Here is an 18,772-nt window from a genome sequence, read left to right on the forward strand (position 1 = left end):
TGCTTAATTCACACCAGCAAGTAATCCTTCCAGTCAAGGGGGCTGATTTAATGGCAGGGACAATTTATTTCTCTCTGGGTAGTTAGAGACAGTTGGACTCTAATTCTTAAGAGCCTTTGTTCAGGAACATCTGGGTTGAAAATGCTATAGCTAACAGATGATGTCGGCAATAAAAGGAAGGGGGCTTTGTATAATGGCATAGTCAAATTTGGTAGACCTCTACTTAATAATTATAAGGAAAGCAATCTAACTTGTTATTACAACAGTTTTATTGCCGATTGCTGGTTTAAGACCTTTCTGTGACAAGTGGAATTTTCCCCCCTCTTAGAAGGGGAAAAAAAGATCATTTCTATTTCCTTGTAATTTTTGCAACTAGTGACAACTTCCCACATTGGACATATTGGGAAAATTCATTTTAGAAACCAAGAATTAGACTCTCGCTAAGTTATGGCTGGATTTGTCTTGTTTACTATACTGTGAAGGCTTTCTGGCTTTTTTCTCTTTTGTTCTTCACTAACCCTGATTGTGCTTCCTGATTCTATACCTGTTCTGTATACATAGTAATCCAACAAGCTGAGCAAAGCCAGAGGAATGAAGATCGTGCCTAGATAAGGCTGAGCCAGGAAGGAATGGGCACTGTGGCACAGTGGAGAAGGGGCAATCCTGGCAGGAGTTCCTTTTAACTAAATAAAGGGTAACTCCAGTGTGACCACGTTTGATTTGCAGAGGAATACTGAGAAGCCAGATCCTTTGAAGGAATACTTTGTTGTTCAAACAGTATGGGTCGAGTTTGTGTTGGGCTTCGCTGGCCTTTCTCTGCACCACACATTAAATGGAGACTGCCTTTTACTTTTTTTTTTAATGCAAAAGCTATTTGAATGCAAAGTCCATTCTACTTTACCAAACGAAAATAATTCGAGTTAGTATTCAACCAGAGGACATCAGTTTTGGATCGTCTGCAAACACATTCTTAGGCATGTACCCTCCTGTAACACAGAATCTAGAAGAACCCAAGAAGAAATGACTCTCTGTATCTTCAAATAAGATTCATATCTTGGCCTAATGCTTGGAAGGCAAATGTTAGATTCCCAGAGCTTATCATGATTATTATCTATTATTATTTCCATTTGTGTTGTCCCCAGTCTGTTGGCATCTAATCTAACAAGCAAGACAAAAAGCATCTTATTGCAGGATTCTGCACTCACTTCTCACGCTCTGTTAGTTCTCTATTTTGTTTTCCTCTTCATTGTTCTAGCCTCTTCTGTGAATCTCCTGTCTCTTCATCCGGTTTGCTTCATGCAGCCTTCATCAAAAGCTTGTTCTTTACACTCCCGGAATGCCAGGGAGGCAAACATGTGCCCTATCTACTAGAGACGTTTAGCACATAGAGGGGGGTGAACATAAAATTACCTTATTAGCTCCCTTTTTTGCTTATGTAGGCTTGACTTCAACCACCACCTTTGGACCTCTGATCCCACTCCACACCTCTCATATCCTTAGACCAAAGGATGTTACTGCTCTCTGTAGCAGGATCTAGCAAAAATGTGTGATTTGAACACTCAGAGAACCATACTTCTCTTTGTGGATTAATTGATGGTTTGTCGGTGTGGTTTGCAAATATTGAAAAGATACTTGTTTGAGCAATATTTAAAACATAGATAAGTCTAAGGAGGCAGGCAGGTGGGAGGGGGAAGCTGAGCAGTAGCAACAAGTGGGCACTGGGGGACATGGAGAAGGTGTACCTCCCGAGGAGTTCCTTTTAGCTATATGAAAGATGGTTCCAGTGTGACCACGTTTGATTTACCAAGGAAAACTGAAAATCCAGATCTTTTGTAAAATATGAAATTGCATGTTGGTGTCTGTTTCCAGTTTTTTTAAGGAATACTGTGTGATCAGACAGTATTGGCCAACTGCATGCTCAGCTCCCCTGGGTTTTCTCTGCTCATAGAGGAGTGGCAACACCATATATATTACATGGCGACTACATCTCTACTTATTTCTTTAATGCAGAAGCCATTTGACATTGAGCTTGTAGATTTTCCCTCCTTGGACTTCAGTTAATTTTCTATTTAAGAAGGGGATGAGGTGCTGGAGAGATAACATGTCTTGTAGAAGACCTGGGTTCAATCCCCAGCACCCATATGACAGCTCATAACCATCTGTCAGGGAGTGCACAAGATCGCCTGGGTCAGATTGACCTTCTTGCCTGAGGAAAGTCCTTGATTCTTAAACCCAGCAGGGTAAATGGCACTGTGGCAACTAAGAGTGAACACATCCACCCTACTGCATTTGATCTTAGTCAGAATGAGACAATGAAATGTAAACTTACTAGGAGCCACTCTTCCTTTCCCGCCAGTAGGGTTAAATCTATACAAGCAGTTAAGAGCTTCGATCCCGCAATCTATTTTCCCCCCAGTTACTATTTATCCTCACAAGTGGTTTTATTTCTACATAGGATTTGTCAAGATCTAGAAATTTATTATTGATTCCCTTGTATATTGACTTAAAATTGTACTTTCCCTGAAAGCACATTTCACTGGAGGGGAAGATGTCTCTCCCTCTAGGTCAGTTAGAAGCCTAATACCTAACCACTGGATGAGTTGTGTGGGCATTCTGGGTCTTAACTTTACCACCAGTCAAATACAAGGATGGTATCTCCCATGGAGGAAGGTGGTAAGAAATAAGTAGAGCCACCTAGGCCTTAGCTAGGACCTCATCCCTCATCCCCCATCCCCTTTACAATCCTGAAACTAAATAACCAGGGTTCATTTTTCATCATCACTTGAGCAATGTTTCATTATTTAATATCTCCTAGAATATATGATTTAATGCTTATTGTAGAAACATGTGATACATAATATATGTGGTTCATTTTTTTTCTTTTTGTGAGCTCTTATCTCTTTAAATAGTCAATGACCATCTTAATCTAAATTTTACTACGTTATTTTCAGGTTTATATCTTACTCTTTGTGACTCTAACATGTTAAAACAGTTCTCAGAATTCATTTTGGATTTGGCAGCCTTACACTCCACTGTACCGTTCTTCATTTAACCTTTGCCTTTGAGTTTTCTACTCCACATAACTAGCACTACCTGAATCTCTTTGTGCACAAGCATGTTGTGACACCTCTTTTTATGTTCTTGGAGCTGAGACACAGTGAGTAGGATTCATCTGTTTATGGAGGCCCTCTGTGTTAGTGGCTCTGTTTGCTGTGCACTGTGGGGGGAATTCCAAACACTTTGAAGACTTGTCTGTGGCCAAGGAGAGAATGGGAAGCAGCCACAGCCAGCGTAAACTTAGCTAGAAGCTAAATGACGTGGATACAGGCAAGGTGCTGGCGAGATTTGAAAAATAAAATCTATAAAGAGAGCAATAGCTAGAATATTGCTTGGAGCTGGTGATTAGACTGGCTGTGGCCTGGGCAAGTGGTTTGGAAGAGAAGATAAGATACTGGGGTGCAGAGGGTGCACAAGAGTGAAGGTGGGGAGGCAGGAAAAAGCCAACGAGAGCAGTCTGGTCTGCCGCCCAGAGCCCTGCCCAGAGGAGTTGAGGCAGCCTGGATAAAACCAGGAGTGAGAAAGCTGTAGTCATGCGCTGGGCACTTAGATGGAGGCTAAGTATTATTACCGTCATTCCAAGCACATGGGGGGCTGCTCTGAACAACAATATGAGCCATTTTACAAAAGGCTGAAATGGAATCCAAATAACAGGTCGCACTGCTCCAAGTCTCTTCCTCCCGCTGCAGTTAACATTTTACTATCCGGCTGAGTAACTAATGAATCTGGCTGCTGTAAATCCCCAGGCACAAATCTCTGCTTGGGGTCTGTATCTAGACATCCAGACCAGAGCCCAATTTGCACTTTGAACATCCAGTCCCTTATCACTTGTGGGAAATCAGCTTTAATGGGGAAGATGTGGAGGTGTCATTTTACTGACCCTGCCTTTGGCACCTGGGGGTAGACTCCCTGGATAATGGCTGCATTAGGGGACTGGAAGTTCCAGAAGGGGTTTGTTATGAGACTCCACTGTTCACAGTCATTGACTGGGAGGCCTCTCTGTCTCATTGCAGGCTGTGCTTTGTGAAGCTGAAACTCCTGATGATAGCCATTGAGTACAAGTCTGCCAACCGGGAGAGCCGGTAAGTTGATGTTCATGTAGTGTTTATCCTGGGAGGGGTCCGTCCACTTCCTCTTTCTCGCTTTATGAATTATTTGCTTAGAACCCAGTGCAGCACCTCCAGAATCCTGCGAAACATTTCAAGACACTGCAGCTTCTATTTCAGACCAGCTTGTCACACCATGCTCTACTGGACACCCAGACATTTCTCTGGAAGACAGGAGAGGGTAGCTCCACCCACTATGCTATAGCTACCCTTTACACAAGAAATCAGGAATGGAAGGACTCTTTCTTTTTATGTTCTTACTTTTTACGTTCTTTTTACTGCTGTAAGCAGAAAGCAGGTGGCCTCAGGCCTTCTTTCCAGCAGCCTGCTGTAGAGCGGTAATGGGAGGGGCCAGCTCTCTCAGTAGCCGATCTGTAAGCAGCCTATTATGGACCATATGTGTTTCTCCCACTGCAGCCATAGCCAGGTGGCAGAATAACAGCTTCATGTAAATTAGCCAGAAGAGAAGAGCTCTGAGGCAGGAGCTCTCATTATTTATTTATTTTTTACTTAATGGTGTGCAAATCAGACCAGAGAGGGACAAGGTCTGGTTGAAATAGATAACATTCCAGTCGATAACATGACCTTACTGCTGGTTGGTAGCGGCAATGTCTGAGCAGGAATCTGGTAGTGGTGGTGGGAGGTCCTAGGTGCCTCGTTGATAACACAGATAATCTTGGATCCTCAATTCTTACTCATAGTTTGGGGAGAAAGATAGCTGGTTAAAAGATAGCCTGACTTTTGTTCTCTGAAACGATGTATCCAGATGCTCTACCTCCTCTAGCAAGGCTTTTGCTCCTACATGTTAACAGGGCCAGAAGGGCAGCCCACCCACCTCAATACACGTCTTCATAACCGAACAGAATGCAGGACAACACTTAAAAGTTCTACTAGCTTCATTCAAGGAGTTTTGTCAGTCTTGATAAATGACCACACACACACACACACACACACACACACACACACACACACATGCCTATTTCCAAATATGTGTCTGTGACGTTAACAAAAGGAACACTGGATCACAGGCAAGTGGATCCTCTGTTGTCCCTCCCCTTAACTGTCATGTCAGATTGTCCACAGCCAATCTGACCAAATGCTGAGTTACTTTGAAAATCCAAATCAACCAGACACCGGAAGAGAAAATGGTGGCTTTGGTGTCCTTTTGTAGAACACTGTGGTAGCAATTTCAAAACTATGCATGGAAGGATATATTTTTCTTTTTTTTGTTGGCAAAGGAAGGACTATTAAAAGTATTATTTGAGCCCAAGAGAGCCATGACCATTTGTCTGTCAACAGTTAATGTGGGATTTGCTAGAGTTACCATTAGCCCACCTTTACACTAGCCTTACCTGGATCCACGTGGATGGAGGAAGGACTGTGGGTCCTTGGATTTTTTTTGGAGGGTGGGGTAGGTTGTGAATGGCAATCTTTGTGGATCAGAGGACCTCTCTCTATTGCTTTTGTGCATCTCTCTCCAAACAAACATAAAGGAAAGAAAGGGAAAAAAAAGGAAGGAAAGAAGGAAGGAAGGAAGGAAGGAAGGAAGGAAGGAGGAAAAGGATCGCTGCATAGGTGGTGTTGATGAGTATTTTCTGGAATGATCTCATGGCAGCACTGAGCCATGAGCATCAGCCACTCAGCTCCCACTTACCACCCTTTGGTCCCAGGAAAGAGAGGTGCCACTAGAGGCCAGGCACTGTTCTAAGGAAACAGATTTCAGGTCCCAGGAAAACACAGCCTTCTCTTTGACAGGGCCTCTCATTGATTCATAAACCTGAGCTGTTTCCAACAAAGCCATGTCTAGAGATATAGGTTGTGATTTTGTTTTCCCTCCTAGTGCCCCCAGAAAAGGCAAAAAAGGAACTTGTCTGGCTTTGTATTGGCTTTTTGTGTGCAGTTGCCAGCATTAATCCTCAGTGTGGCTTGGTCTCAGTGTGGAAGCACATGAGTGCTGTGGAAAAGGTGTGCTGGAGGGAACGTGGCTCGTACCCCAACAAAACACAAGATGTACTCAACAAAGCGTCTAAGTCCAAAGCGCACTTTTGTTTTTATATCCTTGTGAGAGAACTAGTCCTCATCCTCTCACGTTTTGTAATGGACAAGGTATGGAAATCTAGAGAAGCTGCTTCTCTTCCCACTTCCTACCTCTGACCAATGTTTGAGGTTCTTCTCTGTTGTTGGCTCCACCCATGATCCTTTTTCCATGCTTTGCTGATAAACCTTGTTTTCACATGCATCCTTCAAATGATTTGAAACAAAGGTTTTATTCCTTCCTTCCTCCTGGTGTCAGTCAATTTATTATCAAATTGTTTGATTTGAAATTCTTTTCTTGTCGTTTTGCAGAAGCCGAAAGCGGTATGCATTCTTCGTTAACTTTCCTTCCAACCTCCACCCTCTGTCTTCACTCCTAACCACAGGACTAACCATTTGCCAAGAACTCAAGAAGAGAGATTATATATATGAATATATAATCTCATTCCCTTGTCTAGTATATATATATAGTATATCTATACATATATATATATATATATATTATACATATGTATCACTCGTCTCCCACTAGAATACATAAAAGTAGCCTGCTGCTGTCCTTGTTTGATTTGTTGATTCTTTTGGTTGATGCACTAACTTCTTTGCAGGAAAACTAAAATAAATAAGTAAAAAGGTAAATAGAAAGGCATAGATTGTCTTCAATCTTAGCACTAATGATGAAAACAAATAATATTCAACTTGAAAAGAAGACCGTTTCTCTCCAGCCCTCTGTGTCTGTTTCTGTACTGTCCTGATGTTGTCCTGGTATCCATCAGATGCGGGCACCATTTTGTCTTCATCCCACATCCACATTCCCAGTGACCTTCTCGCCCCTCTGTTGAGTTTCCACTTGTCAATCAGTTTCTGTCCTTTATCCACAAAACAGAGACCAAGCCCTAGCACCTCGCCTTTTCCTCATTCTTGTTCGGGTTGATTTCATTTTGACTGTCTAATTTCTTGAGCAGTTCTCTGTAGAGACTTGAAATGCCAGCACTGAACTGCCCAGCTGTGTATTTGTGTTCTGCAATAAGCACTGTTTGTTGGGACAAACTCATGGTTTTCTTTTGCCCCTTGTGTGTTTGGCACATTTCTTAGTAGGAAGTATCTCAGCTTTTACCATGTCACTTCATCCTGTTTTGCCGCTGTTTTGTGTTGCATGAAGCATGACAAAATTATTATCAATGACGTTTTTTTAATTATTTGGGTTTTGGGTGATTGTTTTGTTGTTGTTACATTTTTCAGCATAGTTTTTTTTTACAAGGCATTCTCTAAGACAGTACTGTTGAAAAGAGACTGTGACAATGCCGACCTCTTCATGTTCTTCTTCATGGTTGTAGTCACTGTCATGTGTTTGTGTTTATATTTGTGTGTTTGTGTTGTCTGGGATTCTTTCCAATGTCAGATCTTCTGTGATTTTTTTTTAGTAGATGTGAATAAATAGAGGTGGCTTCCTGTCAGTTTGGTATTATTGATATGATCCAACTGCGAGAAGTTATTGCAACACTATGCATCTTCAGAGGTCCACAGTGGTTGCACCTCTGCTGTTGGCTTCTGGCCTGGGGCCCTTTTACTTTGTGGTGAAGGCATGTTGTGATATGGGCATGACTTGTCTTAATGTGTACCAGAGAGTATGGCTTGCTCCCAGAACCACATGTCCAGTGTTATCTTTCCTAGATCAGCTCTCTAGCCTCTCCCATGTAGCTAGTCTTCTTATACTCTACAAATATATGGAAATTTTACTTTTAAGATTATTGATGTGAACTTGGGCTAAATCATATATTGCCAATATTGTTGTGGACCACAGTGATGGTCATTTGAGTCTGACCAGCTGGGAGCAACCTTGATTATGGTGTCTCTGTATGTAAGTGAACTAGGCCTATGCATATTGAAGCATGGAATACACACCTGTGTCTTTTACACATATTCTAATGTAAATGCATGTGTCTAGTTGTGTGGGATTCCAGCAGCACTTATTGTAAAGCCCAGAAGAAATGGAAAGTTCCAGAGAAGTGATGAGGTTTGAGATTTGGGTTTTTTCTAAGCTATGTCATAACACAACACAAACTTCAGTGCAGTTGAACTTCCTGAGAGGGGACAGAAATTGGTTTGAATCAAGTTCCTGCTGACAGTAATTGTCCATGAACTTGAATGATCAGAGAGACCTCTTCCCAATGGTGTGAGTCAGCAGGGCATAGCATGAACTGAGCTCCTCAGTGGTTCTGACTTGCTTGCTCTGTTTAATGAAGTCCCATTAGCTTGCTAGACACAACTGTGATCATAGTGTTTCCAAGTATAAACTATACCTTCACAGAAGTGGTGATATTTTCTCAATTGCTTGGGGAATGGTACACGATGCCTCAAGGGGGGGGGGGGATGGGGACAAAACTACACACACACACACACACACACACACACACACACACACACACAAATGCATGCACGCAGTCTATTTGTCCATAGTGGATGAAAGTCTTCTTTAAGGTATCTGTTTCAGTTGAATTATTAGTCATTGGCCATTCCCCCTAACAAAGGTAAGGATTAGGAGGACTGAGGAAGGATTACTAAATAATTCTGCAGCTGTTGCACCTTAAGTATTGGAGAGAAGAAAAAGAATATTTCTCCCCACCTAGTCCTGATTTTTTTTTTCAATCTGCCGCAAGTTCAAGCATAAGATAGTCAATATAATGTCTGCCCTAGGGCCCTGATAAAAACATGCCCCATTGGATAGAGCCCATTCTGTGGATATGTTCTGCAATTAGAAACATGCATTTCAATTCTAAGTGAGTTTTGCTTTCAGTATTGAAACCAATTGCTCCAGCTGCCTAAGTGACTGTTTACATATTTGCATATTTGTATATTTATACTTAATGCCTCTGGGAACTTAGCTTGGTGGCCAATCTACAAGAAGACTTGTGGTCACGCATTTGATCAGGCTGACTGATGAGAATCACAGTAGTTGTTACTTTCATTTATTGGAGAGAAAAAGAGAAACTTGGAGAACTGAGGTCAGTTTCCATTCATTCTACAGATCTAGAAAGTGCCTGTAGCATGTAGGACTCCCTAAGTTCTACTAAGGAAAACTCAGAAGTATGGGGCTGGAGAAATGGCTCAGAGGTTAAGAGCATTGCCTGCTCTTCCAAAGGTCCTGAGTTCAATTCCCAGCAACCACATGGTGGCTCACAACCATCTGGTGCCCTCTTCTGGCCTGCAGGCATACATACAGACAGAATATTGTATACATAATAAATAAATAAATATTTAAAAAAAAAAAACCAACTCAGAAGTAAATGGAGATCCTGTTTCTCAGTCTTCCAACCGGCAGTGATCTCTTACAGAAAGTGTGTGCTTTGTTCTTGTGAAGGGTAAGCAGACGAAGAATAAGCTTTGCTGCAGACGTAGGAAAAGCAATGAGCGAGAATTCGTGGAGATGGGACCACACAAGCCCTGTGCTGCCAGCTCTCACTAGGCGTTTTCAATTGAAGTCAGCAAGGTCATGGGGAAAAGGGGGGGATAATTTATATCGTCCTTGAAATGAGGAAATGTCTCCTTCTGCCAAGATGTCCTTGTTGGAATTCTGCTAATGGATGCGCAGGAAGAAAGGCCTCTCCCGATAGGAGACTCCTCTTGGAGATTTCCTTGATTCTCCGCATGACACATCTTGAGTTTTATCTCTGATAAGCTTATGACTTAAACAAAATTGAAGCCAGAAAATTGATTAAAAGTGGTACTTGTGGAGGAAGATGTTTGGCAAAGAGGCTGTGAAACTCACAAGTCACCTAGGAAACGTCCTATGTTGTGGGCCCCAGGAATCAGAGGCCTGTTCTTCACCACCCTTAGAGCTCAGTCTAGCCTGTGCCACATGGAGCACCTGGCTGATGGACTTCCTCTTAGAGCTCAGTCTAACCTGCATGGCACAGATCACCTGTCTGATGGACTTCCCCTTAGAGCTCAGTCTAGCCTGCAAGGCACAGAGCACCTGTGCTTATGGACTTCATATTTTTTTCCTGGATGGGCTCATTCTTTTGACTCCCTCAAATGAACCCACCGAAGCCTGTCTTAGCCTAGCCTTTATACCTGCCTCATACTTCATATGCATACAAGTTTAATCTTCGCACCCTTTCCATAGGGCACATGAGGGTATTTGGGGATCCCAAGAGCTCTAGGGACAGGAGATGCTGTCTATCTCTTGCATATCACCATAAAACTCAAGATATAGAGTGATTTTGATTTGTAGCACAAGGCAAATTTGTAGTAACCCATTTCTAGATGTTGCCCAGAGACCACACCTTCCCAGGGTTCTGTTAGCATTGAATACAAAATCGAGAGTAGGCCAGTGGAGGTGTGAGGGCTTCTTTACTCTGACGTTTTTAGTCACCTTGCTTATATTTATAGAAGTCAAAGATTAAGGACATAGTGTGTCCTTAATGCATAGACTATAGCCTTTATTCTCTTAGGAACATTGTCAGTCAGGTATTATTCTCTGCATTTTATAGTTGAGGAGAGTGAGACCTAGCTTCCTTCAAAGCCAGGATCCAGTGGTTGTGATGCATGCACCTAAGTGCTTCACTAACATAGATGGCTAGGGAAGCTGAGGCTTGAGCACCAGGTTGATCTCCATCAGCACTGACTTGATTAAAAGATGCTTGAAGACTGCAGCAAACCACTTCTACCTGCATTCTCTAGACTGCAATCCCTGATGTCACCACAGGCCAATTCTTGTTCAGTCAGTGCAGATAAAGACCAGAGGAAAATGAAAAACCTCTGTGGCTAGGAACCCTGAGATCACCACATTTCACAGTGACACAGTGGTCTGGACCACCATGGGACAGATAATGTGGCACAAAGCATGAGAAAAGGAAGCACAGGTCTTTGGACATAAATGTCTGACCATGACAACGTGTGTCGAATTTTACCTTCTTTATTCTGTTGTTCGAGTCGTGATAGAATCCCACCCATCCAGCCAGCTCAGGATCCCTTCCACTCCTATGTGGATTCTTAGCAAAATAGAGGCTTCCCAAACTTTGGGGAACATACTTTTAAGACTCCAGAAGTATGGGAATTTTTTAATAGAAGTACTCATGCATTATTTATCATGTATAGTTTTTAATTCTATAACTTCATCATAGAGGATATTTTTGATAAGAAGCACAGTGTTCCAGTCCACCGAGCCAGAAGACCTCTGATGGAATGCATTATACTTGGACATTTTTACAGGGATGACATGGTAACAGTAACCATAATCAAAGGCATCAAGCTGTTTAGACATTATCTTCTTTGACAAATGGCTATTGTTAGTCTTAATGCACCTCTCATAGGGAAAAGCAGTTGAATTCTTGGTAAGTTTAGGAACTTACCCCAAATTACCACTTCAATGCTGGAATATGAACCCAATTTCTGATTGCAGAGGCAGTCACATAGGAACTGCCTTTTAGCAAAACAAGGCAAAGATTGTACAAAATCTAGAACCCTGTGATCCTAAAATGCCTTACTTAGGTGATTTTGAAAAGGAAATCAATATAAACTATATAATCTCACATGCACCTTAATGAGCACAAACTGATTTTTACATTCATTTAACTACAAAGATTTATATAATCTCTGACACCTTTGCCTCATGACTGTGTTAAATGAGAAGGCTTGTGATATGGATGTGGGAATTGGCAGAGGAGTCATGGAAAGGTCTCTTTGTAAAACCTCTGCCTTTTGCAGTGTGTTCTTAGTGCAGACCGCAGGCCCATTAGGATGGACTGATGAGTTCTGATGTGGAAGGAACCTCATTGCTGCTGGTGGTTCTGAGGCAGAGCGGTCGCCTCTTCATTCTCTCTTATTTAGTGTTCTCAGCAGCCATGGCAATGGCACAAGCCCTGCTTCCCGCTGTCAGGTCTTGTAGGTAATGGTAGGTGCTCTTGTACTGTTCGCAGCTAGGAACAGTAACCTCAGGGTGATGATCTGATCAGAATTCTCCCAGCAGTGCAGACGTTCACCTGGGCTCTCCCTGTTTTGCTGCAGAGAGAGAGCTACTTTGACAACACTATCTCCTGAATCTTACCACTACAGAAAGATCACATATTAATTTTTCCCCTCCCCCATTTGTCTTGGGCAGCTGGGAGTCTTCAGTGAACCCGAGCCCAAACCTCTCTTGCCTTAATCACTAGCTTTTTATATCAAATAATAGTGCTATTGTCTTTTGCTTCATCCCAAGTCTCTAAATTCTACACCTGTTATACACAATGCCTCATCACTATTTCTGAATAGGACAACACAGTACTCTGCTTTTGATCAGCAGAAACTTGCTTGTTTCTCCCATTTATTAGATTAGGATCCTTTTATCTCTATGTCACCACAAACATAACTTGGCCAGCTAGTCCATTTCTAGCACTTGTAGGGCTGTGCATATTTAGATTTATATATCCCTACAAGACAAGGCAGTTGTTTTGTTTCTGTTTTTAGAGATAATTTTCATTTGTCTTTAAGCTGCAGTGGGCCCCAATGACAGAATACTATTTTTATGTCTCATTCACACAACCCATCCATTTTTATAGAAAGCAGACGGGAATCATTGGGCATATTTGACAGATAATAGCTTTCTTTATCAGTGTGTAGATCGTGTTCTTCATAGAGTCTGCTTACATGTCCTTATCAAAGCCTCAAAGCTGTGCGGTTTCATTATGCATTACATGTAACATAGGTGTCTTGTACCATTCCCCATGGAAATATGTGGTATGTATATATGTATGTTTCTGTATACACATAGGGGTCCCATTAATGATCAATCACCTAAGGGGAAGTGGGGGTTGCATAGAACTTCATTAGGCTGAGTGTGTTTCAAAACTGACCATCAAAATCAATTTCTAAATGGATCCATTCTTAAGAATGTACTTCTGGGAGCAGCTAAGTAGCTCCATTAAGCAAACCTAGACCCTAAGACCCAGACCTTTGATGGCCCTGACTTGGAGTGTGCTACCTGGAGCTAAATTATGGCATGATTGAACTAGATGTGTGGCCCAGTGAATGTCAAGCTCTAAGGAAAGATCTAAGGAACAAGAAGAGTGGGGCCCCTATCAAGGCAACAGGATGGTGTCGTCATCAAGTCTTTATCCTGAACCCCAGCTCACACTTTTGTCTTCTTTGTTTGTTTCTGTTCATTGAGCAGAATCTTAATTAACCCTGGGAACCACCTTAAGATCCAAGAAGGTACTTTAGGATTTTTCATCGCAAGTGATGCCAAAGAAGTTAAAAGGTAAGAGTTGATTTTTATCTGCTTTCTTTCTGGTCCAACCCCAGACACTTAGATCTACTGAGACCTGCATGCTTCATATGTCCAAGACTCTACCTCCAGAAGTAGTAATTGCTTCCTAGGGTGTCTTTTCCCACAGTCAGTTCCCTGTCTTTAAGTCAGAATACTAAAAATTTAGATCAGGAAGCATCGTTATCTGCCCCTTCATCTTACAAGGAAAGAAACTGAGGCCCAGAAAGCAGAAGTGACGTCAAGTCATTCTAAGTCTTCCTGTTCTGAAGGAGATGCACAGGACTTCTGGCCCCTGGCTGAGGTCATTTTCCTAATATCCTATGGGTAAATGTCCTTGCATATGTTCTGATGTAAATACCAAGAACTTCAAACAGTTTGGATTGATTTTTGGCGGAACATTAAAATGCCCCTATCTGTGCTCACAACTTTCTAAGCCCTGGCTAACGTTGTCAGCTTCAGTTAGGAAGCCTCTTTAGGTCTAGTATGAGGCTAGCACCAGGCTCCACGTTTCTTAAAATTTTTTATTAATGTCTTTATTCCTATTTGAGTAACTTAGGGAATCACAGGACTTTGCATATCAATTTAGACTTTTGTTTATATTTGATTTTATTCCACCAACTCCAGAACTTTTGCTTTCAGAAAATATGATATAATTAATTAAGAAAAGTTACTTAACTGAATAATTGTGTTACATATTTTAAATCAATACTTACTATGAGTGTCTTCAATTCTTTGTGGATGCCCATTGTCTTCTAATGAGTCCCCACTCAGCCGGACCTATGCGACGTGTGCCTATTCTTTATGCTAACCCTCAAAAATTACCCCAGAAATAGAAGTCAGTCTTCTAAAGTGCTCAGAACTCTGGCCTTCTTGTCTGTAAAAGGCCAGCACCTACTTACTCTGCACCACCGCTGCTCTGGGTACTAATAGGTTTCTTTGGGTTCATGACCTCACCCAGCCTTAGAGTTCCTTCTTTGTCTAGGAAGGAACTAAAACATGGCTTCATTGGCCAGCTTGTGCAAAGTCACTGTGCTAGTGAGACATAACAAGACATATTTGCAAAATCTCAAATATGCTAATATAGAACCCTGCTAATATTTGACAAAGTCAGGCTTATGATTTTCTACCCACTCAACTCTAGCAAGTGGGACTTTAAACAAGTTTTTAGACTATAGTTTAAAAGTTTCCAGGGAAAAGAGCCCTTAGAGTTGAGGGGTTTTTTTTGGTTTTTTTTTGTTGTTGTTGTTTTATTTTTTTGTTTTGTGGTTTTGTTTTTTGTTTTCTGGTTTTTATTTTTATTTTTTACTGATCTCTCCAGTAAGTTTACTTCTGCAAATTGGAAGTTGGAGAATGATTGGCATTGTTAAACCATGTAAGAGAGATCCATCTCTATCTGGTTCATGGGTAAAATACGCTGAGACAGGAGGCCATCAGAAATATCCTTAGATGGACGTTCAGGTGAGAAAGGAAATTGTCTGTGTGAGCCCCACCACCAGGGACTCTAGAATAGTTATGTCCTGGTCCAGATGTGAGACACGGAATTTTGAAGCAGAATCTCAGCTCCAAGCATGGTAGGCTGGGAGCACAGGCCACCATACATCATGCACACCTCCCAGACAGCAAATTCAACCTGGGCTCCCATTTGTGTGGTTCTATTTCCTACTGCATCTCTCACTAATGAGTGTCACAAACACCGAGCAGCTCAGGAAACGAATTACCACCTCTATTAAGGAATGTAATATGTCTTGTTCCCGTGCTTTATGGAATTCACAAATACATGCTGACACCATCAGCTACAACCCCAGCCTATAATTTCCATGGCGTGTGATCTGTCAGAGAAAATGCTGTCAGTTATGGCATTCCAAATAGATGAAGAGTACAGAAAGCTATAGAAAAGACATTGGAAATCTGAGTGAAACTGAACAAGTTGTGTAAAAAATGGAAAAGTAGATTATGATGGTCTCTTATGGGGTTTCACCCTCTGCTGTGGCTTCAAAAAAAAAAAAAGGCAAAACACCATGCATTGAGAGAAGTCTTGGTCATAGAAACTTGAGGTGCTAGCTTTAGACAAGGAGGAGTGAGCCCAGCTACTTCAATTAAGAGGTTACTCTGAGATAGGTACTTGGTCATTTTTTTTTTGGCTGTCCCTAAATATCCCCCCTTTTAAATAACTCAGGAACACAGTCCTGTGAGTCCCACTTTCTTTAGCAAATACATACTTTGTTTGAGTCATAATTAAAAATAATAGATTAGTTGCCAAGTGAAAAAAGTTATCAGCTATTATATTATATTATATTATATTATATATTATATCTACTTCTGGTTTCTTCTCAAAACATGGAATCCCCAAAATTGGGAAGCAATCTCAAATTGATTTATTCATTCACTCATCAAATATCTGCACATTGATTAATGTTTGGAAGGCTCCAGAGATCCTATTTGCTGTCCTGAGGCTCACAATCTATAGAGGAGAGAATTTTAGGTTCTTAAAAACTTTAAAATGAAAGAAGGATTTCACTAGGTGTCAGTGAAAGCTGCTCTTCCAGAAAGGTGGCATCTGAACAGAGATAGAAGTGAAGGGAAGGAGTCTTTCATATAAAGATCAGATGGGGAAGGACGATAACAGTGTGAAGTTTGTTGAGACAACGTGGGACAGCATGGCCGGGAGAGTACCAGAGGATGGAAGTGGGGAGCGATCAGAAGACAGGCTGCATCTGGTTCTTTGGGCACTTACAAAGAGAATGGCTTTATCATGGAATGAAGCATATTGATGCATGGGATCAGAACTATATTCTCAAAGATCCTTGCCTGTGATGGGGCAGGAGAGGAGGCAAGATATTCAGCGAGCATCAAATAGTGTAGGGGGATGCTGGCAGCTTGTGCAGGAGGAGACTCCTATTTGGAGCACTCTGGGGAGCCTGTAGTGCATACTCATGAACTGCATAGAAGTGAGGGAGGAGGAAGAATCAAGGCTTAGGCCTAGGTTTGGGGCAATGAGCGATGGTGACAATGATATCTTGCTGAGATGAGAAAAACTAGGAGAAGATGGGGCGGTAGGAACTGAGGAATTCTGTCTGGGCTATGGTGAATGGAAGATCGGTCCTAAACATACCATAAAGTTGTCATAAAGGCTGGTGATAGCTACTTTCAGCCTGAAACTGCAGGGACCAGGGGAAGAAGGGGGAAGTTTGAGGGGGAGTGATGACCACTTAGTGGGAGCTTTGCCCTCCGGTGGGGAAATGTTTTTGTTACTATCCCACAACCCTCCAGAGAGCATACTCAATCTTTCTCACTTTCAGTTGCTCTCAGGCTCTTGCCTTTAGCCAGTCCCACAGAGCAACCGAGGACAAGGAGACCCTAAAGCCAACCTAGCAGGAGGTGGAGGCGGGGTCTTTTGGCTGGTGTGTGAACTGGGGAAGAAGGGGATGGTAGTTGCTTTGGAGTGAGAAGGCAAGCATCAGGAAAATAGAGAAGCCACCAGGAGTGGGGAAAGGCTCTTGGAAGCCATAGTCAGGGTTTTAAACTAAGACCAGTGGGGTTCTGTTCTCCGGATCACTGAGATTGCAGGGTCAAGTGCATAGTTGTAACAAAGGACATTGCCAAGAGAATGCAATGGGGGCTTTTCTGGGTGGTGTAGATTCTAAAGAACTGCCACTTAGCAAAAATTAACTTGTAGTTTAAAGAATCTGCCTCCTTCATCTGCAGCAGATGTCTTCTTGTGACCATGGACACCATTAGCCCTTTATCTGCCTCATTAACCGCATCTGTCTGACTGTAGCACCTGCTTCGCTAAGTGAAAGAAGCCAAGCACAGAAGGACAAACTTTGCACAATCTCACTTATATGTGAAACCTTAAAAAGTCAAGGCCATGTAAGCATAGGGTAGAATCGTGGTTACTAGAAGCTGGGGCAGGGACATCTGGGGAACAAGGGTCAAGGGACATAAAATATTAATTTAAATGAAAGAATAAATGCAAGCAATCATTGCAAAGTGCCAAGAACATAGTTGGTTCAAAATAAGTTATTTTTTGCATTTGCTTATTTATTTGTGTTGAATAGATGTGAGAAATTATTCACCTCGAAGGAAGGTGAGAGAACAACTTTGCTCCTTCTACCACATGGGACGCAGGATCAACTCCAGCTGTCAGGGAGCAGGTGCTGTTACCTGCTGAGCCCTCTCCCTGACCCACAGCTTGATGTTGTTAAAACAGTGTGTTGTATTCATGAAAATTTCTTTTAACAATTTTTCTCTTGGGGTAGATGTTAAATGTTCTCATTCCACATACAAAGTAACAAGTAGATGAAAGCCTGTGTGTTGGTTTGCTTGGTTTCTCCATAACATAGATCACAAATACATAGCTTTTCTCAGTTAAAAACAAAATGTTTACAGGCTAGGGAGATGACTCAGCAGGTAAGAGCACTGGCTGCTCTTTCAAAGGTCCTGAGTTCAATGCTCAGCAGCCACATGGTAGCTCACAACCATCTATAGTAGGATCTGATAGCCTCTTCTGGTGTGTAGGCATACATGCAGATAGAGTACTCATATACATAAAATAAATAATTAAATAAATCTTTAAAGATGTTTAATATAAAGAACTGGGCTTTTTTTTTTATTTGGCTCATCTCTCCATCTCTTGAGAGAAACATGTTTAAGACTTTCGGCTCCTGGACTTGAATCCAGACTCTGCCACTTTGTGGTGTGACCTTGAGCAGGCCACTTAATTGCTACTCACCTCAGTTTCCTTATCTGTAACCAAGCTTCCTTTAAAAAGGGTTGTTGAAGATCAGATATATTAATGTTTTTACATGCTTAGAGCAGCCCGGCCTATGGTTTTTTAGCTGTTATTACTGCTGCATTGCTGTTATCCACGAGAGCATCTAAGGGGTCCTAAAATGGCCAGAGGAAGTGGTTGGGAACTCACTTGCCCCAAGTAAATGGATGCCTCTTCTTGTCCCTTTTGTTTCAAGGCAGCCCACCATCCATTCATTTCCTACCCACAATGCTTTGCAGGGCAGACAGCTGCTTTTTCTGTTTTTGCAAAGGAGATGACGCCTGACATTTAAAGAAACGGTGAAGGAGCCCCTTGAGTTGAAAGAGCATTGGACTTGATGTAGAAATGTACACACTGTGGAAAACTTAAAAGAACCTAGGAACTGTGTTTATTTCTTTGGCCTCCGTCGACAAATGGCTCTGTTTATTCCTGGCACCCAATTTCATGTTGGGAGTGGTAAAGGCATTAAGCCCAGGGTTTTGTTAGTTCCTGAATCCAGAGGGTTGAGAGTTCGTTCCAGTAAACTTTATTACCTCCCCAGTGCAGATGCTTCTC

General features: G+C 41.9%; 1 protein-coding gene across 30 annotated transcripts in view; it reads left to right on the forward strand.

The window, feature by feature from the left end:
* Kcnma1 (potassium calcium-activated channel subfamily M alpha 1) overlaps positions 1–18,772 on the forward strand; it is a 729,767-nt gene that overhangs the window by 564,694 nt on the left and 146,301 nt on the right. For 17 of the 30 annotated variants that reach the window (XM_041633822.1, XM_041633823.1, XM_041633826.1 and 14 more), the window contains exons 16-18: positions 4,071–4,139; positions 6,510–6,521; positions 13,351–13,437. In XM_041633822.1, coding sequence (XP_041489756.1) covers positions 4,071–4,139; positions 6,510–6,521; positions 13,351–13,437 — 168 coding nt within the window. The remainder of the gene's footprint in view (positions 1–4,070; positions 4,140–6,509; positions 6,522–13,350; positions 13,438–18,772) is intronic. The other 13 variants (XM_041633825.1, XM_041633842.1, XM_041633843.1 and 10 more) reach the window with 1 other exon arrangement.

The sequence above is a fragment of the Microtus oregoni genome, unplaced genomic scaffold (assembly GCF_018167655.1).
Source record: "Microtus oregoni isolate MIOR12 unplaced genomic scaffold, Mior012 000045F_ref0000178, whole genome shotgun sequence".
Taxonomy (NCBI): Eukaryota; Metazoa; Chordata; class Mammalia; order Rodentia; family Cricetidae; genus Microtus; species Microtus oregoni.